Here is a 27185-nt window from a genome sequence, read left to right on the forward strand (position 1 = left end):
AAGTAAAAAGAAGTATGCAGTATTTTTTCTAGTGCCTCAGACTATGCCTCTACGCATTTATTTACAATTTAAATGATAATGGTGCCATTTTATAGCAGAAAATGTGAAAAACATGCAAGAAATTGAAAAAGTTACTGTTAAAACATGAAAAAATTAGATAGGCAAAATGTAATGATAGGAGGTGGTAGAATAGGCCAAATACTACCAAAAACAAACATAAACTTAACAAGATAAATGCAAATTAAAATACTAAAAATGAAACAAGAAAAAGATAAAACAAGAGAAGTTAAGTTTTTCGTAGAACAAAAGTTGCTCAAAATGACCTCCTGAACACGAGAAAAATAAAAATAATCGAAAAAAAAATTTGGGCAGTAGAGGGTTAAAATCCATATGGTACACTTGCCTTACTTAAACAATGCTTTCAACAAAAACAACAAAATGATGAAACATACTTTATAATAGGTGCAAATCATTGGCATTGGTATTGGCATTGGGACACTACTGATCTAGAAAAAAAATGCATTTTGATAAAATGAGCCTTAAAACAAAACCTAAGCTTTTTTGTGCTTTTCAAATATTATAAGCAAACAAAGCTTTGAAAAAAAAACTTGATTCAATTTTATGCACCGTGGCATTTAAGTCGTTTTGGCGGCTACGTGGTAGTAGAATCAACAATTCGTCATACTGGAAATAATTAAAATCGTAAAAATTACGGCCGTTCGAGCGATTGTTCCATTTGCCCCATATAGTCGTCTTGCCCCATTTTCCCCTACTTCTCGACAGCTAAATTTTATTTTTAATTTTATTTAAAAAAACATGCAAAAAATTTGGCTTGGGAAACGCATCCTCAATTTCTAAATCTTGTTCTTTTTTTAACAATTGGTATTTTTATAAAAATGAGCAAAGACCTGCAAAAACTACTATTTGAAAATTTTATATAATATTTTTAAAATAAAAAAAAATTAAATTAAATTAAATTTAGTTAAAACAAGAACAATTGACAACATAAAGAATAACAATACTTACAAGGTGCTAAACCTCCCTTCAGCGTAACGCCCATGAACTGCGCTGGAAACATGAGCACACATTTTACGACACTTGAGCGAAAAAGTTACGATGTTAGAACCAGACGCTGAAATAAAACAATTGACACTTCCGCACAGCACTCGTGGACAAACTCGCCTTTTCCAGTTCTAAAAAAAAGGAGGTTTCGGATTTCAACCAACAACGCAAATTATTTTATTTTCTGTAAAAAACATTTAATATTCACATAATATATATAGACTTTCGTTTTAGCAGAATATATATAGCAGTGACGCCTGTGTGTATGCTCTGTTGCGCTACAAATGTTTCAGTAGGACTCTTTTTTTTTTCTTTTGTCTCCTTTCATTATACCCTTTTTGAAGAGTTTTCACTTCAGTGTCTTGACTTTGTTTACCCTCCAAGTGCGTTGCCACCCTTTTGATGGTTTGGAGTCCGTATTTATTCCTGTATGTTTGAGAGTAAGTTTTCTCTGAAAACTTCTCCTTAAGCCTTCGGTAACCGCCCTCACTTTGATTTTTCCTAATTTATTTTATCTTGATTTCATTATTTCACAAAATGCCTCACTATGGTTAGGATCGATATCTGGCCGCTCTCAGAGTATAGGTGCATGTGGGTTTGTTCTGTTTCGAAAAAATGATCACGATAATGATGATGATGATGTGTGTGTTCTCTCGTTCCCTGCCCTCGACTGTTAAATTCTGAAACCAAAAAAACCTAACTTCAACGTCCGATCCCGATTAGCCTGAACCTGATTGCCAGCATTGATTGATGGTTAATAAATTAATATCTGCCCTCACTTTGGCCAAAATTTATTAATTTCGTCCAATTTCACTCAAACGATGGCGCTCTCTCTCTGGCCTTGCTGAAGATGGCGCGCGCGATCCCATCGTTAATGACTTTATTACCCTCGACCATTTCGAGAAAATGGGTTCGATTTTTCTGATTTTTATTGTGTTTTTTTTTTCCTTTCCGTGGTCTTGTGTTTCAGGTTGTGGTAGGTATATCACGTATTCCGGGTGCAGCCAAAACGTTGGCCTTCGCGTACTCTTCACTCGCCACCAATTCGATCAGATTACTTTTAATCAAAGTTTCCCATCCTCGCATTTTCATTATATAATTGTTATCATATATAATAATATACAATGCATAATAATATACACAATAATTTGCTGCATATCGTAATTCATGCGCTTTTAATCATATAATTATGGCCCTGTGTGTGTGTGTTGAGATACGATTCAACTCTTTGCTTTTTCGTTCTAGAAGAAGCTTTTGCTTTATTCGTAAAGGAAATTAAGTTTGGAAACTGTACACCACCAGTGGTGTTTTGCCCTGGTGGTCCCTATCGCACCGTAAAGCACGTACGATCACTTGACTCAAGATTTGATGACAGGGGAGCTAGGGTTGATCAAATTAAAGTTTATTGATTTTTCATTTAAAAAAATGTCTTTGGGAAAAAAATCAACTGAACAATTTGCTTTTAATTTTTAAACTGTTCCAAAGAATAATAAACTAAAGTCTCGTGTATTCAAGGTATAATTTTTTTCCTTTTTTTCATTATTTCTGATTACGAAAAATCAAATTTATGATCAAAACAATAAAAGTAGATTGATCAATGTTCTGAGCTCATTTCAAACTCAAGGTATAATTTTTTTCCTTTTTTTCATTATTTCTGATTACGAAAAATCAAATTTATGATCAAAACAATAAAAGTAGATTGATCAATGTTCTGAGCAGTACAAACTCATTTAAAATTATATTTTTTATAATTTTTAAAAAAAATAAATCATTATTTTTACTCAAATTTTAGTTTATAAAATGTAATACCGCTTTTGATATCTTCATTATCAATTTATCTTTTCTTATGAGAATTTGTAAAATGAACAGTTGCAAAAATTTCAAGCACTCTTGAAATTTCAAATTTAAAATTGATCCAAAACCAATCAAAAATGTATTTTTACGTATAATTATTTTTATGTATAGTAATTAAAAAAAAGAGCCTCACAAAGGGCACTCCTCTGAAGGTTTTATCCTTCACGAAATAATAACACATTTTATGTTCTAACTTTTTCTTGATGTAATATATCATTGCATATAACAAACTGAAAAAATAAAACACGTAAAAATTTTAAATATTTTTCAAATATCTGGGGCAAGAAAAAAAAGAATTTCTTAATTTTTTTAATATTTTTCAAAATTAAAGGGATTAAAAAAATAAGTTGAACCTATGCCTCAAACTTACACAATCTTCAAAAAAAAAATCTCCCTTTCAAAAACGTCACAACAGATTTAAACAAATTGAAGCGAAGTTATCTAAAAAAAAATAAACTTCTGCTTTGATGTTATCTTTTACACATTTGTGTATGAAAGCAAGTTTTTGTTTTTCACAAAAAAATGTTTTCTTCATAGTCGTATCATCAATTTTTATCACATCGTTATCATCTCAACATTTTCCTTTCAGCGATTGGGATTGGAGCAATCCAAAAACTACGTGGAAAAATTAGTATTTAATTTCCAGATTTATTGACATAAAATGGTACCGTAAACCGGGGTGACATTGATAGGATTTCAATTTATTTTTCAAATGTTATTCCATGTCCATGTGTGTTTTTCCCATGAATTTTTTTTTTCAATAGTCCTTAAAAAATTGTTTCGTTGAAAAATTGAAGCTTAAAAACCGGGGTGACTTTGATAGTGACTGTTTTTCTTACAAAATTTAGCCTAATATGCACGGGTGACAAGAAAAAAATAAAATTTTGGGAAAATCTGGCTCGATTCTTTAGGCAATAATAAGTTACTGTGCCAATTTTGAGAAAAATCGGTTAAGCGTTAAGGGTCGCTTTTTATCGTTGAAGTTTATTTTCCGCCAAAATGTGGCATTTAGTGTAGGATCATTGTCAAGTGTGAGATTCTTATGTACAATTTTATGACAAACAACTTTGTCCAAGACCGCAAAACGATCCGAGTTGACCCTGACGAGTTATTAATGATTTAAAGAAGACTTTTTTGAATGAAAAGATTTTTTTCACCCACTTCATCGATAAAAAGTGACCCTTATCCCTTATCCGGTTTCGCTCAAAATTTTCACAGTTACTTATTTTTGTTATCGAATCAGGGATACCCCTGATATCGATTTTTTACAGTCACCCTAGTGCATATTTAATTTATTACGTCATTTGTAAGGTTACTTAAAATGTTTTAATAGACAAATTTACAATGAAATGCTTGTTCAATACTTGTTTATAAAATGTTTATAAATTATAGGTTAAATAAAAAAAATCCAAGTTTGATCAAAATTCATTCGAAAATAGTTTCGGCAAAAAAAAAAACACCAGATCCAACTTGATTATTAAATATTCAAATAAAACTTGTTTAACTGCAAAAACCTATAAATATGAAGATTTTTGAATTAGGTTTTAATAACAATTAAAACTTGTAACTTGAAAACTAATTTAAAGTGCTATAATTGTAAAATTGTCCAAGGAAGTCGATGATGCAGTCCGTTTCCCGATTCGAACTCACTTTCATTGAGAAAATTATGTCATTTTGAGAGTAATAAAAAGATATGATTTATCAATGTTTTTCTAATTATATTTAAAAAACTTTTAAAACTTTTCAAAGTCTGTTGTAAACTCCTTCTGAAGTACTGAGAAGTGTTCAATCTCTAAAAAACTATAAAAGTCACCCCGGCAAACAATCTCACCCCGTTTTACAGTAATGTTAAAAATATCCTATACTCAAAGTTACATAACAATCGACTAAAACAAGTCATCAAACCAAAATTTCATAAAGATCTAATTTTATTTGTAACTGTTGCAAAACTTAACTGATCGAGCTTATTTATTTATACCAGTTGTTCATAAATAAGTGACTGTCTGACAAACAAATGGGAGATAATTGATTTCCGGATATTTAAAAAAAGTGGAATTTTTGATGGCTGACATTTTGAATGGTTGAATATTCGATGTCCTTTAACCTCAAGATGTGAATTTAATCATTTTAACATTCCAACGCCCTAGCCAAAAAAGTTGGAACGGTAACTTCAACTCGCTGGTTTTCGGGCATAACTCAACCAATCAAAATGATTCTTCTTTCCAGTGATTTGTTAGGATGTCTAGATGATTCTAGAACTTTGAAGAACTTAATTTGATCAAATGAATAATTTTTACGATCAAAAACATCGTTCCAACTTTTTTTTCGCGTGTAAAAAAATTCGCAAGAAATTCCACGGAGGCAGTCGTTTTTTAAAAAAGGTGGAACGATGTTTTCGGTCGCAGAAATTACAGTTTTGTCCAAATCAAGTTCTGCAAAATTTGAGGATCATCTAGACATCCTTACAAATCACTGGAAACAAGAATCGTCCCGATTGGTTGAGTAATGCCCAAGAACCAGCGAGTTGAAGTTACCGTTCCACCTTTTTTGGGAGGCTTGGGCGTCCGTGTAAGTTGGACATGCGTTGGGCGTTCCAGTGTTAAAAGGTGATATTATACTTTTATTTTGTAACACAAAATTTTACAATACTCTCAGATAGAAATAGTATGACATTTTTTAACTGTAATACAGAGTAAAGCAAAAATAAGTTTAAACATATTCACAAAGATTTCCAAACAAAAATTAAATGAAAATATTTGTTAAAATCCTTTTTTTCCACAAAAAATCTCAGCTCACAGAGCTTTTCTTTTACTAAAGTCATCTTGTAACCAGTTTATTTTTTTGTTTTTCTTCATCTGAAATGAACAGTGTTTTTTTTTTAAACACAGATATTAATTTTGTTAATTTTAGCTCGCAATTAGTTTGAAATTTTTCAAACTATTATAAATGTATGCCATTGCTTTAAAAACAGTCATAACAACGACTTTGAGATTCCTTGACCACCCCTAGCTCGGGTCATCACATTCTTCCGATGAAATAGAAATCCTTCAAAAACTTTTTCTTTCACCACTGATAAAGCCTGAAATAAAAGCACCACAAAAAAATGGGATACTTCTTCGCAATTACTCACTGCTAAACTGCCGCTCCAATCTAGTCCGTCCCATATGTAAAAAGTGAGTGCTGAGATATCGCCGTGAGAAGCTCAAAAAATGTTTCACCTTTTTTTACATTTCTAATCACCAATTTTTACAAACTTTTTTCTACAATTATTTCAATATTGGTTCAAAAAGTACCCCTATCCAAAAATTTACTCAAAAAAGTTAAAATTTATTGGTTAATTTGGTAAATTTTCGTGCTGGGACTGACCTGACTTTATTTATCCATAAATAAAGGCAAGTCTGTCAGGTTATCAAGGTAGGCTTGAACATTTACAACAGAAATTTGCCTGTCATTTGTTGGTTTGTTTTGGTAATTTTCCAAATTGTTTTTATCAATGATCTAAAATTTTGTTTGTTTCAGGTTAATTTAATTTGGCGGATGATTCTATAAAATTTACCAGCTACGAGTATTTAACCAGCAATGTTGTATTATTTCTATTTCTTTTGCTGCAAAACAAATAGATATTCATATTTGATTGTATCAACATCCGGCCCCTTAAATTGAGTAATCCAGAATCGTTTAACGGAAGGGGATCCTAAATCTAAAACCAGACCATGGCTATTCATACAAGAAGGAATAGTACTGATTTTAATGAATATTAGCTCAATGGTAGGTTGTTTATTTTATTACCGTGGTTATCCTATGCATGAGGAAAAAAATGCAGAATAGGGTTTCGACTATTACGCTTCCAAATTTAAAATATACCGTCAATTTGAACAATTTTATGTGTTTTTAAGTTCTGCGAGGACTTAGGTACATAGTCTGTGTAAATATAGTAATAACACATTTTTTTCTATTGATTTGTGAGGCATTTCTATTCAAGGAACTGACTTGCCTTTATTTTGCATATGGGACAGCACCAAAGTGATTTTTATTTTGGAATGTTTAGAACAAACATACATTTTTCATTAAATAGGGTTAAAGTAGATGTTCAAACAAGACAACTACTGGATTTATCTCAAAATCGACAAAAATACATATGGGACGGACTTGCTTTGAGCGGCAGTAAAGCAGTTGTCCCAGCAGAGCACGTCATTTTTCATCCCCGAAAGCTTCGCTTTTGCTTTTAATAACCGAGCGGATGATAAACAACCTGTTTACCAATTTCCATTATCGTCACGTACTTTCATGGCCGCCACCATGACCAGAGGTACACGCGGGGAAGCAGCCAGCAGCTTAATGTTTTAATTTAGTTTGGCTAAATAAGTTCGATTACGGGGCGATTGATTGGCAAATTATGGCCAATTGATTAGGTCGCTCGATCCGAACTTTTTTGGTCGCTGAGGCGTCACCCTGAAAATTGGGCTTCATTTGGCTACCGAAATTGATACGGGCCAGCACATCGCAATCTGATGGTAATAATCGAAACATTAAAGTGCTTAATTTCCCCACCGTTGAATGAGTGATCGAACGAAATCGCAAGGAGTTGAATGTATAATTGGATTTTTTTTAACTTCCTTTCTGACTTGAGCGCTTGGCGCTTCTCTTGGTAGGAGCATTTTTTTTAAGGTTGGTTGATTGACTGAGAGATGCTGGAACTTACGGCACGGTTGATCTCTGCTGTACTAAGTACGTGCGCGAACTTAAATGATCGTGTAGAGCGGTTTAATATCTTCCAGCTTCATCGTGATAGTGGTCATCGTAGTAGGCAGCTCCGGAGGGGAGGGTTTACCTGTGGTAAATTTGGGGTGGTGATAATTGGACAAATTAGTTGTTTACGGTTGACACATCATGGTGAATTTACAAATTATGCGAAAAATGTAAAATGAAAGTGAATGTTGAGCAAAAAAAATCCCACGCTTTCTCACTCAGCAAAAAACGCACAAAATATCTATTCAATTTAAATAAAAAATCACACCTTTTCGATTAAAAGCCAAACCATGAAGAAATAGCAATCAACTGATAAATAAATCAAGCTAATAGAAATATCATAAATTTGCCATTTCAACATTAACTTACACATTATCTTTCGATTCTAAAATAAAACATATTTTGAAAAAGCTAAAATATGTCAAAAAGGAATAACATAACAAAATTTCGAAAAAATAAAAATGGAAAAATAAAAAGGTCAAAATGGAAAAAAATATCTAATGGACAAAAAGACGAAGGGACAAAAAATCGTCTACGAGTTTATACAAAAATATCATTTTGTCCCTTCCACACCAATCGCTACCGAATACACTCTCTTTCCTTCTCCCTCTCACTCCAATCGGGTAGTACAGCGAGTAACTCAGAAAGAACGAATGCACTATGTCACTCAAATCTGACTCAAAATAGTCTGCGATCGGCTTAGTATTGATCATTATTGAAATTGCTTAAAATCATTCTTATCAAAAATATTTTACAATTTTTTTGATGATACAACAACAAATACACTTTTGACAGAAATTTTCACCATGCCAATTTTGACGGCGAATTTTGGTAGGGGAAATTCTCATATGTTTGGCAGGTTAAACTCTCGCTCCTAACTCCATCCAATTTGCTGATTTTCACTATTCAAACAACTAATTTTGCAAAACTTTTCATGGAAACTTGCTTGCTCACTTCTTATTGAGCTGTTTATCATTCGATTTCAGTTGAAAACGCTTTTAATTAGCTTTAATTGAATGTCAAAGTTCTGACCTGCCAACATTAGAGGCACGCTGGAATTAGATGCTGTTCCCCTAGTTGAGGCCAAAAGAGCGCCACGCTGTTTTTTTTTTTGTAGATTCTCTCCAATCTGAGCATATTCGTTTGTTACTCGGGTCGACGGACGGAGTAGGCGAAGAAATTCACAAAGTAATTGTATCGCTGTGTGAAGCCAAGACGCTGACAGCTAGCAAGTCGTGTTCACTCGCGAATGCTTGCGAAATTCGAGTGAGTAAGCGAGTGAGTGAGTGATTTCTGATCTTTGAACTAAAAATCAGGACCTTTGCTCTAAACATATTTTAGAAGACTGAACACAGAATAAAAAAATAAGTTTAAAACTTTTTAACTTTTTGAAGAGTTTTTGAATTTGAAAGATTTTTTTTTAATGAAAACAACAAGTGATTGAAAAACTTACAAATATACATTGAGCAGATCAGATGCAAATGTTTATTATACACGCAAAGTTAAAGAACGAGAGGATAGTCCTCACGAAAATAAACGTGAGAAAAGTGCTATTTTGCGAGAGTAAAGACCTCTCGCGTGTTCATTCCTTCATTGGAACAGTTCATCCTATTGAGTGACTTATATGGACAAATGACCGCCACTTATTCACCGAACCATGGTGGCCCATACGGCAAAGGAACGGTTCAATAAGCCGAAGGTCTTGGGTTCGAGTCTCGGTACCGGTTCTTTTTTATGATAAATGAACTTTTTTTGAAAATGAACCCATGAGTAAAGTACTCTCGGTAATAACACAGTACCATTTTACTACCGAATCGTGCTCTTTATTCTCTCGTATGCCGATGCCCAGTTCTGGGTGTAGTTTATGTGTGGAGTGTTAAAAAAATATTCTAAAAAACAGTAAAAAATCAATTTCTGCTTTTTGGGTGTTTTTGATTTCTCTCGACTTCAGCGGTTTGAAACAATTCAAGTTTCGTATTTCAAATTCAAAAATTTCATCGCTTTAATTTAAAAGTTATCGCAGTCTTAATTAAAAAATATATTTATATATATATATCTCAGACTCCTGTCAATGAATATTCACCATTTTTGGATGTGTGTCGTAAAACATCATTAAAAATCATAGAAAAAGTTTTCATTTGATCTGTAATCAACTATGTTTTAAAAATGTCTAAGTCCCCGTTTTTTGATCACCAAGATCTCGGGAACTAATAGATCTAATTTTCAATGATAAAAATTTAAAAAAATGTTGAATTGTCTGCTTTTTTGTAAAAAAAAAGAAGTTTATATCAATGATAGCTTTTAGAAAGGACTGAAAAAGTGAAAACACCCATTTTTAAAATTTTGAAAAATGCTCACTAATGCACTCAAGCATCTGAACAGAGCAATGTCAAAATAGTGGTGTGGTTGCTAGTTTGTGCCCAACTGATTTGCATTCAAATTGACCGTTTTTTTCAGATAAACGGAATAATCCTCTAGCGACTCATCTGTTTATCTGTGACATAACTTAACCCTTAATGTATTCCATTAGGTTAGCACGAAAAACAAAGCGTTATGGAGGTGGAAAGCGATAGAGAAGCAGAACACAGAACAGCCAGAGAATCGCAAACTGACTTACTTAGCTTGTCATCCGCGTGGATCCGGATGTGCGAGTTCAGCGTGCTCGACTGCCGGAATTGCTTCCGACAAACGGAACATTCGTAAGGTTTTTCTCCTGCGCGCAAAACAGAGCCATGGAATGAAAAGAAACACGACAGAGGGGTTTTTTTGTTAACACAAAATTCTGCACTGTTTTTGGTTGGATTTTGTTTTGGTAAACATTTATTTCCGCATAATAAGTAAGTAGGTGAGGTTGTGTGTGTTTTTGTTTGTGGTCTGTACTATTAGCTCAACTCACCAGTATGAATTTTAAGATGGTTTGAGAGCGTCCCTGTCTGCCGAAAACTTTTATTGCAATATGTACAAACGTAGGGCTTTTCACCTGTAAGAAGAGTTTGGGACGGGCGTGAGTTATTGAGGCGAGCTAGGAAGGATCTGCGTAATACCTGTGTGAATTTTCAGGTGGTTTGACAGGGTCGTAGTTTGGCGGAACTCCTTGGGGCACATGCTGCACTTGAAGGGTTTCACAGCTAGGAAGAGAAGAGGCTATCACTATTATTGATAGGAATCATCGAGGGAGGAAACAGCCGCGTGGGGAAAACAGCTTCAGCTTGGATACTTACAATACTTGTCGTCCGAGTGGATCCGGATGTGGCTGTTCAGCGTGCTAGACTGCCGGAACTGCTTGCCACAGACTGAGCATTCGTAGGGCTTTTCACCTGGAATAAGCGAGATAAAAAAATCCGTCACTTCCGGAAACGGAACCGTCAAAAGCAACTACTCACCAGTGTGAATTTTGAGATGATTCGACAGGGTGCTCAACTGCCGGAATTGTTTGCCACAATATGTGCAGTGAAACGGTTTCTCCCCTGGAAGAAGAAGAGGCAATGTTTACAAACAGCTTCACCAGAAACGTCAACAAACTTACCCGTGTGAATCTTCACATGGTTGGACAGCGTCGTCGTCTGCCGGAACTCCTTCGCGCAGATTGTGCATTTGTAGGGTTTATCTCCTGTTTGGGCGGACAGAAAGGGCAGAATTAGTCAGGATTCCTCAAGATCAGCTGTCTTCCGGCTTACCTGTGTGGATCTTCATGTGGTTGGTTAGCGTGCTTAGCTGCCGGAACTGTTTCTCACACTCGGTACACTGAAATGGCTTGCTGCAACTGGACACCTTCATTCCGGGTGTTCGCGACGTTTGCATTCTTTGGGGGCTCGGACCCACGGACTTTCCGGTGTTCTTCGAAGTTCCCGGAAGCGGCGACTCACTTATAAACTAAGGTTTGACTCGAAGCGTTGTGTTTTGATGAATTATGCGTATGTTCTAGCGTGTCCTTTCTCTCTCTCAGATTCCTATCACAGCCATTTGCGGGGTCGAAGGGACATCCTTCAGTAGGTTGGGGTCATTCTGGAAAGAACAAACGATTACGACTGCGATTAGCCAAAACAGCTCCACTCCATAATGATTAGTCATCACGCGTTTTCTTACGTCAGAATCGGAACACTTTAGCGAGGGTTTCGAGTTCTGGGACGGCCTCGGCAACCAGCTCCGGCCAGTTCCTAGTAATCCCGGCGTAATACACGCACACGCGACATCAAAACAAACTTCTCGCAGCAACAAATATTTTAATCCAACAACAATTTCAACGCAATCTTGTGAAAAACAAACATTCGCAAGCCATTTGCGAACAGCAGCAAAGACTTTTCGAGGTTAGGTTCGCCGTCTAAACCCTGCCCTGCCTGCACTGGCAGCGCCGTGATGTCTATGTATTTGTGCCGTCTCCGAACGACTCTCTCCGTCGACTCTCCGGCTCTCCGTCCTTCTACGTTATCACTGAGGACTACCTCCGCTGATGCAGGGCCGTCAACCAGCCGAGACCACCTAGACAGACTGTTTGTTTACCCAGAAAATGTCCAGCAAATGTCCCCTTTTTCCTACCTCCAGGCGTCCCACCGACGGCACCGGAAGCCGATTCCTTCTGTCCACTCCAGGTTCCACCACTTCTCAACCAACCAGGAAGCCGTACCCTTCAGCCTGCCGGAAGCTCGCCCCAAACTCGTGGCACTGCACTTTTCCTGTTCTCGATTACGACTCCATCGATCTTTCATCCAAAAAACCTTCCAACTTTTCACACCATCCGGTGCATAATCTTCTCGCGACCCTCACCAGAAAACCTCAACTTTTTCAACCTCCAGCAACGCTGACGGCAGCGAAATTTTGACGGAAAAGCACGCACCTTTGGCTGCTCCGCTGGATCAAAGGTAGAAAAATGTTATTTTTTCACAGTTTGACAGTTCACTTCTGCTCGCGCCCCCTCTCCGCCTGCTCACACGCACACACACACGGACGAGACAGGTAATGCATCGCACAGTGTGTGCGTGAGAGCGGCGCTCAATGTTTTTCTTGGCGTGCCGGGTGAGTAGTACTAGAATGAGAATGACAGAACGGCGCCGCGGAGAGGAAAAGTACTGAGAGAGAGAGCGGGCAGCAACCAGAATCAAAACATGCTTGTTTACCTTTCGGAGTGAAGGCGCGCGTATGAGGCGCAGGATGACAGTTCACGTGGTAGGGGTAGGAATCGATCAACAGTTGTGGTGGTTGGTCGATTTCAGATTTGGTAGTTTGGAGTACAAATTAATTGTGGTTTGGTTTATGGTTTACTGCCCATGTTCGCATAAATGTCCCATATGCAAAAACAGTAAGCTGAGAAAAACGCATTTGAAGTTTGTCTAATACATAAGGTGACGTGTTAAGTTTTCGCGAAAAAACTGTATTTTCTCCTGATTTCTAGAACAAAGTACTGGATGTTATAGGCTCTTTTGAAAGAGCACAAGATTTTGAACCAAACTGCATCAATAACTCGAAATCGATGAAAATGCATATGGGACATTTCGTGCTTACCATTTCATTAGGGCACAAAACTTTTGTAAACAAGAGTGTATCCCTCTCACACCTTATGCAAACTGTCATTTGAGTGAAAGGGATACACTATTGTTTACAAATGTTTTGTGCCCTAATGAAATGTTAGGCTCCATTTATGCGATCATGGGCAGTTTAGGCGTCATCCATAAAGTATGTCACGCTCTAGGGGAGGAGGGGGGGTCTGAGCAAGTGTGACATGGCGTGTTGTAAGTATAGGAAAAGCGTGACAAAGGAGAGGAGGGGGGTAAATTTTGGCTGATTTTAGCGTGACGTACTTTATGAATGAAGCCTTACTAATTTCAATCACAACAAATAAAAAAAATATTTCTCTAACATACTTTTTTTGTAAAACTTGAAAAAATATGAAAATTGCAAGATACATAAAATATATTAACATATTCAAAAACTTATTCCTTTTGATATTTGGGAAGGACCATTTACAGTATTGTTGCTGTTTAATTAAATACCTACGTTGAATTTGACCAAAATGTGGTCATAATTCAACAGAATCCATAATGAGATGATAGTTTAAAACTGGGTAATTCAATAACTCAAACTCCCCTAGTAGTTTTATTACCAGCTCCAACAAATTTTCAAACTCCAACTCCTCAGCTTTGCTAAAGACTAAGGAGTAATAGGGTCCTAAAACTTCACGTGTTTTTTACGAACAACGTGTATTTATGATTGAAAACCATTTCTGATCACTATTTTTTCATTGAATACAAAAAAAGAACAAGACAACATTTTACGATGGATCAACTATGGTCCCCTTGGAACAAGCTGTCAAGAAGGACTTTTTCTGTCAAGAAGGGCCGCGAAGTTATTTTTTTTAAATTGATTTAAAAATCCATTTTAAATCCTTTGCGATCGCACAAAGGGTCATTGTACTCTGAAAAATGAGCTTATTTGTTGTGAACAATAATATCACAAATTTAAGCTTCATTTCAGAACCCCATTCTCTGACACTTCGGACAACGATTTTTTTTGTATTTGTTTATTTTGATGAAACGTTGGTGTCCTTATTCTATAACCAAACAAGACATTTTCCATCATAGGTTCCTCTATTCAAGTCTCCATACAATTTTGGCAGCTGTCCGTACCAAAAGGCTATTCAAATATTGAAAAATCAGACTCGATTACCCAAAGGCCTTGGAAAAAAATTACTTCAGATAATCAAATCATAAAAAATCGTTGTCTTATTTTTGATTGTGTTTATTGTTTTACAATTTTTTAATCCAAGATGGCAGCCAGAATAGCGGTGATGAAAACAAAAAAAAGCATTTTGTATTTGATTGAATAGGCAATAAGGTGACAATAAAAAAAAATGATATCAGGGATACCCTCTGACTCGACTCCATAGGTAAAAATAAGTATCTGTACTAATTTTGAGCCAAATCGGTTAAGGTTTAAGAGTCGCTTTTTATCGTTGAAGTTTGTATGGTAAAAAATGCAAAAATGTATGCAGAAAAACATCGTTTCAGTATTGAGCAATATTAGCAAAAACTTCCTCTTAAAAATGCAAATAAATACGAATGGTTTTTTTTATATACAGCTATGTTTTTGAAGTCAGATTTTTCTTAGGATCTATTGTGACCATGAAAGATAGATTGAAAAAGGATAGAAAACTTGCAACAATATTTAAGAAGCAAAACTTTTTCATTTTTCGAAACTATTTAAATTTGAAAGAATGTAAAAGTCTCTAAAATATTCCAAAGATTTTTATAAATTAAAAACTTACCAAATATTTAAGAAGTAGTATTTAAAAAAAAGCGCTCATATTTGAAAGAATGGAAAAAATCATAAAAATGTTACGACAGTCAAGAATAGGTTGTTTAATTAAAAATTATCAAAAATATTATAGAAGTCGACATTTTTTAAAAGAACTGCTCATGTTTGAAAGAATGGAAAAACTCACAAAAATATTTCGACAATCAAGAATAGGTTATTTTTGAAAATTAAATGAAAGCTTCTAAAATATTATGGAAAAAGAACTTTTTTTTTTTTGAAGAACTGATCATGTTTGAAAGAATAGAAACACTCAAAAAAATTTTTTGACAATCAAAAATAGGTTGTTTCTAAAAGAAAAATAAACTTCCAAAATATTTTAGAAGTCAAACTTTTTTTTCAAAGCGCTGCTCATGTTTAAAAGAATGTAAAATCTCACAAAAATATTACGACAAATTTAGAAAAGGTTGTTTTTTTTTAAATAAAAATAAACCTTCACAACATTTTAAAAGTCGAACTTTTTTTCAAAGAAATGCTCATGTTTGAAAGAATAGAAAAACTCACAAAAATATCACGACAAACAAAAAAAGGTTGTTTTTAAAAATGAAAACAAGCTTCCAACATACTTCAGAAGTCGAACGTTTTTTTCAAGGAACTTCTCATGTTTGAAAAAATAGAAAAACTCACAAAAATATCACGACAAACAAAAAAGGTTGTTTTTAAAAATAAAATAGAAACTTTAAAAAATATTTTAGAATTCGAATCTTTTTTGGAAGAACTGCTCATGTTTGAAAGAATGGAAATCTTCTCGAAAAATGGTTTGGAAGTTATTCTGTTTATTAAAAAAAAAAGATCATTACTAAATGGATGGATAAACCAAGGATAAACTCACAGAAAAAAATCAGATTTTTTTGTAAGAAAATATTTTTTTCAAGATTTTTTTAGAAGTTTATAATTATAATTATTTGTTTAATTTTTTCACTCGACCTTTTGTCCATTCGACCTGATGTTTTTCTACCTTTTGGCATTCGACCTTTTGTCCATTCGACCTTATGTCTTTCGATCTTTTGTCGCACATCCTCAGTATTTTTCTTCCAGATGGCGGTATCTTAATTTTCAATTTTTCTTATCACCCTAATAGGCAAACAACTATACAATTTTGACTAAAATGGGATTGCAGAACTCGAATTTGATGTTTAAATTGAGAAAAAAAAAAAAAATACGAAGCAACTTTTTTTTCAAACCTTCGGATAATTGAGCAAATATTTAAATTCAATTCAATTCAATTAGTTTTTATTAGTAAATAATCAATTCACAATTTCGTAATTCTTATAACCTAATAGAGTTTTGGAGTTCCTTTCAACTATGATTTGAACTATAATTCATTTTGATGTAATTGGATATTCTAACAATGGATTTGGCAAGAGAAGGAAAAATTAAAAAAAAAAACCTTCTAGACAAATATTTAAATCTAAAGTTTTTCCAAGAGGTTCTATACACTATTTTCTTTTATATGTTTATAGGACCTATTCAAAAAAACTCTAGCAAAATAGCTTAGAAATTCTCAAAAAAATAGCTATACGTCGTCGGTTATACTCTGAATAAATATTCGATTTTTTATTTAACTTTCACAAAAATAAATGATTGCGCAAAATAATCAATTTTGAATATGTTTCAGATGACAAAAATGGCAGCTTATATGGTATGGCTCAAGTTTATCAAAATTTATTAGGCAGTGTTGCAAAATTTTCAAAGATATATAAAATTATAATTTAAAAAAAACATGTAGAAAAGTATAAAAAACTTTTTTAGCTTTGTTTTTAGACTTAGAAAATTTAAGACTTAAATTTAATTTGCAATCAACAAAAACTTTACATTCAAATTGATATTTAACTTAAAATTATTTTTTGTTTTAAATTGTGGCTTTCTTCAATAAGTTTGACAACCTCACACTAAGATTTTTTACCGAATTCGGTAGTTGAAAAAGCGGTAAAGATTAGTTCAGTAAACCATCTGTCACAATGAACATAATTTTACCGACTTTCGGTTGTACGATGAATAATAATGAACTTCATTTCCGAATTTCGGAACTTATTACCAAAATCGGTAATATTCAGTTTACCGATGTGTTGAGCAGTAGAAAATTCGGTAAATTTTACCGAATTCGGTAAAAAGAAATCTAAGTGTGTATGATGTTTTTAAAGGTCTGAAAATTTCCTAAAAATTTGCTTAAGGCTCTGAAAGGCATCATTCCAGATCGGCCATTAGGCGGCCATGTTTGTTTTAGAAACACTTTCAATTCTTGATTCAGAATGTATCAATCAAAAAGTGGTTTTCTTTGTGTTGTTTGAAAAAGCATTTTACACATCGTGATTATTTTTTCATTTCAATTTACTATTTCTGGACCCTGAACTATGACAGTCTTTGCCCCAAAAGTGACCTTATAAGACCTTAAAATACATTGAAGATTGGACCATGGTAATGATTGCTGAGATACAGCAAATTGGTCAGATAAACTGTTCTCAAGATAAAGATTTTTAATATTTTTTTCATGTTCTTATCTGAAAATCATCAGATTAATATCAAGAACTCAACGGTTCATCAAACTCACCTTAGCACGCTTCTTGGCAGTAAATAATCGCAGTTTTGAAAAAAATAAGTTTATTCCCTTCCCAAAATTTGTTTTACTCGAAGCGTTTACCGACTACAATCAAGATTTTTTTCATTAAAGCAAAATTACCTACCACCAACTTGGAAAAACACTTGCTTTATCCCCCTCAAGCGGATCACGGAGAACTTTCCCCCAAAAATGTACACTTTCCAACAGAAATTATCCCTTCCGATAAGGTTTCCAACTGGTCACGGGCAAGAATTCCCCAAATTCGTGCTCTTTGCTCTTATTTTGGGAGCTATTAAACAATTACGCATGTCGTGCACATCTTCCAACAAATTCTCGAAAAAAAACAAGTCGAGAACAACCGTCATTACGTAATCTGATATACAGTGCGCGCGCGGGTTCTTCTGGCCCCAAGGAAGTATTGTCCGAAAAAACAGGCGCACTTACAGTCGGAGAAAGTGCCCTAAGTACCTGCCGTAATTTCGCTCCGCAAACACGATTACGGTCCAGAGGGAGGAACGAATTTGAGGGAAATTTGGACTGACCGCACTGTTGCATGCTGCCTCCGAGGGCCATCCGGCAAGCGGATGATAATGCCATGCACTGATGTCAAAATCGTGATTGCGCGTGGACGGGAAGGGATTCGAATCTGTCTGGTGCCGCTTGGAGCGGCACGGTTCGATGTCCTGGTGGAATGGCCAGTTCCAGGCAAAATGGCAAAAACAACATGATGGCACTTCTATTAAAAAAAACGAAATGTTTGTAAAAGATTGCTTATTGGTTTTCCGTAACTTCGTTGCCGGCCTATTTTATGGAAAGAGTTAAATTGAAAAATTTAAAGAAATGCTGCAAAGGGTTATCTTTCAATATTAATGACAATTTCGCACAGCTCTCTGGAATCTCCTTGCTACCATAAGGACAACAGAGAAAATTAATTTAAAGACTTTACAGATTCAGGCAGAACCCCAGCAAGTTTTCGGCCGCTGTGTGTTCCGCAAGTCCGAGAGATGACTCGGGATAAGCAGATGGTCCTGATGGCGACGGGCTCGCCGTTGTAATTTCACTCTCTTATTTTCGGCAATCTTTCTCGGACTGAGATCTCAAATTGCACAGCAGCATGATGACCCCAAGTGATACGTCCGTTCCCGAATGCTGGCCTCTCTACCTTTGATACGCAACGGGGAGGCAATTTACTTTCATTTGATAGCGAAAGATGTCCAGATCTCAACTCTGACAGTACAGACAGACCTTGGCAGCGAAAAGGCAAGTGAGAAAGCATTTTCTCACGCAAGAAAAAAAAATGTCGGAACACTTGTTGCAATCCGTCCAGGAATAACCGGTCCCGGTCCAGAATCAAGTGTCAGAAAATGACCCAAGAATTGAAATGGACCGCAAAAAAAACATCAACATCATGTTCACATCCAAACAAGTTGGAAAGGTTATGGACCCCACCAGGAAACAGGTGTCGATTGGTGGTGATAGGCTGAAAGTATCACAAAAAAACAAGGATGATCACAGGGTTTCGAGTGCTAGAAAATAACACCGGAGGAACCGTTGATGACCGGTCATTACGGAAGGGGTCGTCGTGTGGAGGGACCCTTGACACGCGGGACCAACAGTTGAGGTACCACGCGACTTTGGAAGTCAATTGCGTTGGAAGAAAGGAAATATGTTTTGTCTTAAGTTCGGATTAAGAGCAAGCTGATATGATCTTGGTTAAGAGCAATCAATACAATACATTGTATTAGCACAAAAACTTATGAGCTTATTTTGACAGCTAAGCGTAGGAAAGCATGTCTACAAAGTTTCATTGAAATCGGAGAGGGTCGGGAAAAAAGTACCTAAAAAAATCCTGTTTTGGCCAGGAATTGCTCTTTTACAACATGAGCATCAACCGATCGGATACAGTCCAGCTCGATTATCCAAAGGCCTCGGCAAATTTTCTCTTAGGACTTCGGATAATCGAACAAGGAAATACTTTTTTGCTGTTGTCTTGAACTACCCTGAAATGATTTAGAATTTTTAAATCCAAGTTGGCTGTCAAAATTGCGATGATAACATTTTGAAAAAATCTATTTTGTTAGTTTAACCCTTTCAAGCCTGAATTTTCAAAAAAATATTTTTTTAGTTAATGATGGGAAAATGATTCTTACGACCATACGAAAATTGTAGGCTAGTTTTGGAAATTTTCATTTTTGGGTCATATATGACCCATCAGGCCTGAATGGGTTAAAGGCAATCAAATATTCAACATTAACTAAAATGTGGTCGCAGAACTCGACTTTGATTTTAAGAGTAAGAAAATTAAAACCCGAAAAAAATGTTTCGGTGATTCGATTGATGATTCGATTATCCGAGGTCTCATACAAACCTTCGGATAATTGAGTCTGGACTGATTTGTCAATAACATTTGAAAGCTACAGTACTTTTTTTAGAGCTCTCAAAATTTTCACAAAACTACGTATTTTCGAAATTTTTAGTTTTTTTTGGAAATTACGCAGTTCTGTGAAATTTTTTAGTATTTTCGAAAAATATGTATATATATTTTCATCAAAATGTATAACAACATCTCGATCATTTCGTACGCATTATGACAAAAAGTAATATTTTTAGCATATTTTTTCAAAAATACGTATTTTTGTGAAAATTTTGGGTATTTCAAGAAAAAATATTATTAAGTGTATGAAAAATTCCCAATCATTTGATACCCATATAATAATAAACTGAAATTTTTGTATTGTTTTCGAAAATACCTAGTTTTGTGAACATTTTTAGTATTAAAAAAATAATGAAAATAATTGCACAACAATAATTTCTGTGTTTTTCGAGAAACATTGCATTTTCAAAATACATTTTTTTAAATCAAGCTAACGAGTTTTAAATTATTTATTTGAAATTTTAATCTCTTAAAATCTTGAGTTTTTTTAAAGCTCTTTTAAGCTATTTTGTTTTATATGTTTATAGAACCTCGTCAAACAAAGTCTAGATTTCTGGAGTTTTTTTTTTTTAAAGGTCCAATAAACCAAATTTTCAGTTTTTGCTTTTTTAATACCCCTGACTCAAGGCGATTTCAAAAGCACCCAAAAAGCAAAAACTGGAAATTTGGTTTATTGGACCTTTTCAAAAAAAAATCCAGATTTATACTATAGGTACTGGTAAATGACTATGGTTTAAAATCTGTTTTTGACACAAATTTCCAAATAACAAAAAAAAAACAAGCTAAAACGAAATTAATAAAATTAACCCTCTTCTGTCCAGTTTTGTTTCGAACATTTTTTTCCCTTGTTTAAGAGGTCATTTTGAGCAACTTTTTTTCTACAAAAAACAATACTTCTCTTGTTTTTTGTTTTATTTTTCGTGTTTCATTTTTATTATGCATATTTGTATTCATCTTTTTTAGTTTATTTTGTTTCTGATAGTATTAGGATAATTCAACCACCTCCTATTATTACCGTTTGACGTTATTTTTTTTTTTTTTTTTTCAAAGTGTGCTGTAAAAGCCATTTTTCCACTTTTTTTTGCTTGTTTTCACATTTTTCTACTAAAAAATGATACCATGATCAATTAAATATTTTTGCATAAAATATAGGAAAAAAGTCAAAGTCACATAAAACAAGTCACTCTTCCAACCCTAAAACTTTCTTAAATTTTAAGAGTTCTTCTTTTCAATGCTTTGTAAAGATCGATTATTGATATCAAAATTGATTTTTGGCGAATTGATAGATCGAAGCCCGCCTAGAAGCAGGGTTGGGTAATAAAGGGGTAAGGATTGCATGTGCGTTTCCAATCCAATACACTCAAGCTGGCAGAGAAATTATTGGCAAATCTGTATTAGGAGTGTTTTAATTTATTTTCAAAAAAATGTCGGATGTCTTATGTTTATGCATAATGGGTAGTTTTATTTTAAAAAATATCGGTGATATATTTTTTAAGACAAAAGTTTCACTAACAGATATATTATGAGAACTTTTAAAACTAACGTTTCACTTAATTTGGACCAAATTAAGACTCACTTCGACCAGTTACCAAAAAATATGCCTTTTCCCCACGTAATCCATCACACAAACTCGTTGACCACACGAAACAAGTGCACGCAAGAGTGTTCCGAACCGCACATTTCTTGAACATCTTCATAAGTGCTCATCTTATTTTTCAGATGAAGTCCAATCCATCATGCTTTCACTTCATCAGTCACGGGTCTTGGCGGGGTTCTTGAGTGAAAATAATTAATGAGACTTCGTTACGTGAGATTACACCCATGTCCAGAACTTGGACCAACGCGAGCAACTTCGGTAGTCTTTGCTCGCTGATGGTGATGATATTGGAAATTCGTGATGAAAGCATTATAATCTTATTACTACGTGGAAAGTTTTCCCTGTTTTTTTTTTTTGCGTTGGGCTTCGGACATCCTTAAAAACGGGAACCATTTAATTTGCAAACAAATTCAGCCCGATAATTGGGGGGTTTATTTGAATTTTTACGAATGGAACAAAAATACGAAAATCCATCTGCCGGGGAGTAGCCGCATCAGTGTTATCCTTCAGGAACCATTTCAAGAAGTGGAGCCATGTGGCCAACGAGTACGTCACGAAGTTGGTCCACGCCACCACGGCAACGCGCTCCCGTTTGACCGGTAAATTGCGTAATTGCCACCAGATTGCGTCAGGATCTTTTTTTTCAGGTGGAAAAAGGAATGGACTCTTCCAGCGAGGCCAATTAGTGTTCGGTAGCGCTTTGGGCATTTCAACAAAAATTTGAAGAATTTTTCAAGCGCGTATTCAATTGGTACCGTCAGCAAGGTTAACAATAATTTTTTCAAAGGTTACGTGTGATTATGATGTTTTGAAGTTTTCGGATATACGTGATGAGTTTTCGATTGTTGCGTAACAATCGTTGGTTGTTTTGCAAAATACCAGCTGTTAGTTTGTACAGCAGAATGCTTCATGTTCTGCATTGTTGTGATTCTATATTGTTTGCTGAAAAAATCAGCAAAATGGTTGTAATTTCATCATTATACCAAACTTGTAGAGTTCAGTTTTAGGATCGAAAGGATTTTAAACATTAGTGTTTGAGTAAAAAAAAACTCATTCATTCTCCTTCCAAGTTCATTCCCGAAAACTGGATCCGACGTAACCTCTACCATATGCAAAGCGGACCCTTCCATCACCTTTACACGCGTTGCGGCGTAAATTCGGTAGCATTTTCCCAAACACTTGTGCCGCGAAAATAAAAACAACCGAAACACAAAGACCCATAAAAGCGTTCCAACGCGGGTTCCGGAGATGTCCGCGTCGGCTAATGATAGCCTACACTTTATCAAATATCCAATTTATTCTTATTTAAACGTCTCCGAATTGCATCGAATAATTGCTACCTGCATTGTTTTTTTTTTTCCTTCTGATGTTCGCTGAACTTTGAAGTGGCTTCAGCAGCGCACATCTGCAGTTCCAAACTTTCGACCAAACGACGAAGGTATCATTCGATTTTTGGGAAGACACGAAGAACAAGGCTCCAAATGTATCACCAAGTGGACGGCGAAGCAGGCGAAGTGGCTACTATGTTATTATGCAAATGTCAGAACCCATTCGTCTCTGCCTGCTGCCGTTTTGCCGTGGACCCGTGGACCGTCGGAAGGATGCTGCCAAGGCGTTCCAAGCGAGCATCGTTCCTTTGGAATTGCAGTTAGTTGTGCAAATAAATTTAATTTTCCTGCGGTGCGCGTTCTTCACGTGGCGGCCGTGTGGTGGTGACAATTCGGATTTTTGTATTGAAAATGGTGCAGTAACGTTTTTCAAGAATCTTGCTTTGATTAAGAATCATTATGCTTATGCTCACTATTTTTTAAAAATCTAAAAACTGCAAATAAACTTTCAGTGCTATATCTTGAAAACTGAGCCCTTTATCAAACAAAATGTGAAGTACTTTTCGATTGCAAATTCAATTTTACATAAAAAAATATTTAAAAAAAATGTATGAAATTTCGATTTTTCCAAAAGTTAAAAAAAATCATAACTCGGCGGCAGAATTTTTGACCATAATTCTGTAGGGCTCAAAAGTTTCGGGTTTTTGTCTCCTAAAACATATAAAAAAAACTCGTAAACCAAAAACACGGATTTTGAGAAAATGAGTTTTTTGTGAGAAAAAGTCAATAAATTTTTTTTAGTTTTTAGTTTTTAGTTTTTAGTTTTTAGTTTTTAGTTTTTAGTTTTTAGTTTTTAGTTTTTAGTTTTTAGTTTTTAGTTTTTAGTTTTTACTTTTTACTTTTTAGTTTTTAGTTTTTAGTTTTTAGTTTTTAGTTTTTAGTTTTTAGTTTTTAGTTTTTAGTTTTTAGTTTTTAGTTTTTAGTTTTTAGTTTTTAGTTTTTAGTTTTTAGTTTTTAGTTTTTAGTTTTTAGTTTTTAGTTTTTAGTTTTTAGTTTTTAGTTTTTAGTTTTTAGTTTTTAGTTTTTAGTTTTTTGTTTTTAGTTTTTAGTTTTTAGTTTTTAGTTTTTAGTTTTTAGTTTTTAGTTTTTAGTTTTTAGTTTTTAGTTTTTAGTTTTTAGTTTTTAGTTTTTAGTTTTTAGTTTTTAGTTTTTAGTTTTTAGTTTTTAGTTTTTAGTTTTTAGTTTTTAGTTTTTAGTTTTTAGTTTTTAGTTTTTAGTTTTGTTTTTAGTTTTTAGTTTTTAGTTTTTAGTTTTTAGTTTTTAGTTTTTAGTTTTTAGTTTTTAGTTTTTAGTTTTTAGTTTTTAGTTTTTAGTTTTTAGTTTTTAGTTTTTAGTTTTTAGTTTTTAGTTTTTAGTTTTTAGTTTTAAGTAAACTTTAAACTTGAGGACGCGTTCATCAAAAAACGAAATATGACAAGATAGCACGATCACGCCCATTTGCCGCAAACAGCTGGGTTGTATCTTATCTGATGACCAAATTCATGCCAGTGGGTAACATCAACGACTAAATCAACCAAATACACTTGCCATTTTGAGATAACTTTTTTACAGCCAAATTTGATACCATTTCGGCAAAATATTAAATATTGAAATATTCTTAACTCTTTAAAAACAAAAGAGTTGCATCCTCACTCTAACAGACGTTGAAGAAAGAGTGAGCAGGATGCACTGACTGTTTATAGGTTGGCCAAAATTGTATCTTATCGTTAGAAATCGTTTACGACGCTTGTTCGGCTAGTTGAAATTGTCGAAATGCTTGCCAGTTGAGTTTCGACAAGCCTGAGAAGATAAGCCTTCCACTAGCGTCACTGTTTGAAATAAAACAAAAATGTGGTGCAAAGTGCCTAAAAATGAGGCAAAAATATACATTGTCGTGTGCATTATTTTTGCAATCATCGAAACTGCCCTGCTAGTGGCATATATTTTCACCGAACCCGAGTGGGCACCCAATTTTAGTGTCGCCCAAGTTGCAGTGGCAATAGTGCTGAGCCTCATTTCGATAGTTGGCTGTTTATTGCTGTACCATGCGATCCAAAAGGTATGATGTTTTTATGATGAGATATTCTAAAGTTAATCGATTTTTTTTAAATATTTGCAGGATAACATTTTGCATATTCAAATCTACATGGGATACTTTGCGAGCAAATGTGTGCTGTACTTCATAGTAATTTTGCTGATAATTATACAGTCACAAAATGAAAATCCGAACGAAAAAGTGCGAATCAGCTCGTATGTGACTATGGTTACACTATTTATTGGTAAGTTGTAGTAGGTTTAGCCCTGAGGAACTTCATAAAATGTGTTTTTTCTTCAGTTTATCCGTGGCACGTGTTAAGAGTGCTCTGGAAAATCATTGGAAATATTAAACTAGCAAAAACGAACACAAACGAATATAGAGTACCAATGGAAACCAGCATTAGTCAATAAGTTGTTAAGTTAAGTTCTAGTCTTCTAGTTATAAATTTATATAAAAAAGTTTACAAAATAAAAAATACATAACAATTCAAACAATTCAATATTGCCTCAATTTACTGTCTAACAGGTACAACGCACTGCCCTTTTTCCTGCGGTGGACGAAAAATTACCAAAATGAGTTGATATTAATCAAATATTGGCAGGTCGACGTGCTCGCCAGATTTCCGCCGAGAATGTGTAAAAATTCTCTCCACCGAAGAAGCGCGACGAGCGACGACCAATTACGCACCGACATAACTTTTCATTATTTTGCCTGCGCGCTGGTTATTTGTTTTTAGCGCGTCCCTTTTTTTAGTTCTCCAATGGGAAGACCTTCAAAAAATAAAAACTAAAAAATCGGCAAAACCTCGCCAAATAACTGGGAGGAATACATTAAAGAAAAGGGAGCGCGCACGACCGCATAAAAAGTGAATTTGCATTTTTTGGTGGCGAATTTTGACGCAGGGCAGCGAAAAAGGTGGCAAGGTGGCACCTTAACCTTAAGGGCACGCTGACAGGCTCGCAGGAGAGGCACCGAAAGCGGCACGTTTTTGCTCGTCACACGTGTGTTTGTGGGCTTTTTTGTTTGTGATTCGCAATATTATCTCATGGAGATCAAAAATTACACCCTTTCTTGTCTTCGGTTGTCAAATTTCAAAAGGTTACTCTCACAACTTATATTCTTATTATTGGCTTGAAATCGTTAGAAATAACAGCTTCGATTTATAAAGTATCTGAATTATTAAATAGAAAAAAGAATCATTAGGAAAAAATATACAGTTCAGACTCGATTATCCGAAGCCTCGATTATCCGAAGTTTAGATTATCCGAAGTTCGATTATCCGATGGTTTGTATGAGACTTCGGATAATCGAATCACAAACAATTTTTTTTTCGTTTTGTCTTTTTCTTGTTTTTAACATCAAATTCGAGTTCTGCGACCCGATTTAAGTCAAATTTGTAAATTTGATTACCTATAAAAGAACAAAATGCATTTTTCAATGTTTCGGCACCGCCATCTTGGACTTAAAAATCCTAATATCACTTTAGCGTTGTGTAGGGGTCATACTTAAGCTCGACAATCAACGTTTTTGTTTTCGTGATTCGATTAGGGACCATCCATAAACCACGTGGACACTTTGGGGGGGGGGGGGGGTTATGGCGGTTGTCCACGATCAATACAAAAAAGTTTTTGTTTGTATGGAGAATAGTCCACGAGGGGGGGGGGGGGGGGTAACAGATTCCCAAAAAAGTGTCCACGTGGTTTATGGATGGTCCCTTATCCGAAATGAAATTTTTCCGAGGCCTTCGGATAATCGAGTCTGCACTGTATAAAACATTCTTCACAGCTTTGAAAAAGTCATCAGAATTAGTTAAAGGTTTTTCAAAACTTAAAACTCAGAACTTAAATTGTGTTCACAATGCAAAACAAAACGTTGTTCACTGAAGCTCCAACTTAGTTTAGAAGGTTTTCTCTGATGATTCAAATGAATCAAAATTACTTACCCCAAACCAATTATCTTAATCAAACGAACTTTAACACGATTCACTAAACTTGTATCCCTAACCTTTGTTTTAATCGATCGATTACGCGAAAAAATCTGAACTAATCACAAGCTCAAATCGACTGCTCACTGTGACTACAACTATGATTGAACTGCTGTTTTGTATTGTATCCTTTGTCTACTTTCTGTCAGCTGTGTTATATAAAAACAGTATAACAGTTTGCGAAGTGTTTCTGTTTACACCTCGTTATCACATGGTGGGCTTGAATTGTATTTAT

The 27185-nt window shown here is 34.7% G+C and overlaps 1 protein-coding gene and 1 long non-coding RNA gene across 7 annotated transcripts; one reads left to right on the forward strand and one right to left on the reverse strand.

Annotated features, from left to right (window-relative positions):
• Positions 1-1234: 1234 nt before the first annotated feature.
• On the reverse strand, positions 1235-27050 carry LOC120427731 (gastrula zinc finger protein XlCGF8.2DB-like). Of its 6 annotated transcripts, none has more exons than XM_039592636.2 (10): positions 12202-12493; positions 11343-11670; positions 11192-11275; positions 11049-11132; positions 10887-10982; positions 10710-10793; positions 10562-10645; positions 10283-10378; positions 7619-7747; positions 1235-1742 (listed from the first exon to the last, which is right to left on the reverse strand). In XM_039592636.2, exons 2-9 carry the CDS (start codon positions 11464-11466, stop codon positions 7659-7661), a joined length of 741 nt encoding a protein of 246 aa, XP_039448570.1. In that variant the 5' UTR covers positions 11467-11670; positions 12202-12493; the 3' UTR covers positions 1235-1742; positions 7619-7658. The 6 variants fall into 6 exon arrangements, with proteins under 6 accessions (XP_039448570.1, XP_039448569.1, XP_039448571.1 ...); XM_039592635.2 differs by lacking the exon at positions 1235-1742 and adding an exon at positions 11752-12144 and having other exon boundaries at positions 7492-7747; XM_039592637.2 differs by lacking the exons at positions 1235-1742; positions 12202-12493 and adding an exon at positions 26909-27050 and having other exon boundaries at positions 7492-7747.
• Positions 24634-25362, forward strand: LOC128093460 (uncharacterized). The gene is made up of 3 exons (XR_008212504.1): positions 24634-24987; positions 25048-25207; positions 25264-25362. It is a non-coding gene; the product is annotated as an uncharacterized LOC128093460 (long non-coding RNA).
• Positions 27051-27185: the final 135 nt, after the last annotated feature.

The sequence above is a fragment of the Culex pipiens genome, chromosome 3 (genome assembly GCF_016801865.2).
Source record: "Culex pipiens pallens isolate TS chromosome 3, TS_CPP_V2, whole genome shotgun sequence".
NCBI lineage: Eukaryota > Metazoa > Arthropoda > Insecta > Diptera > Culicidae > Culex > Culex pipiens.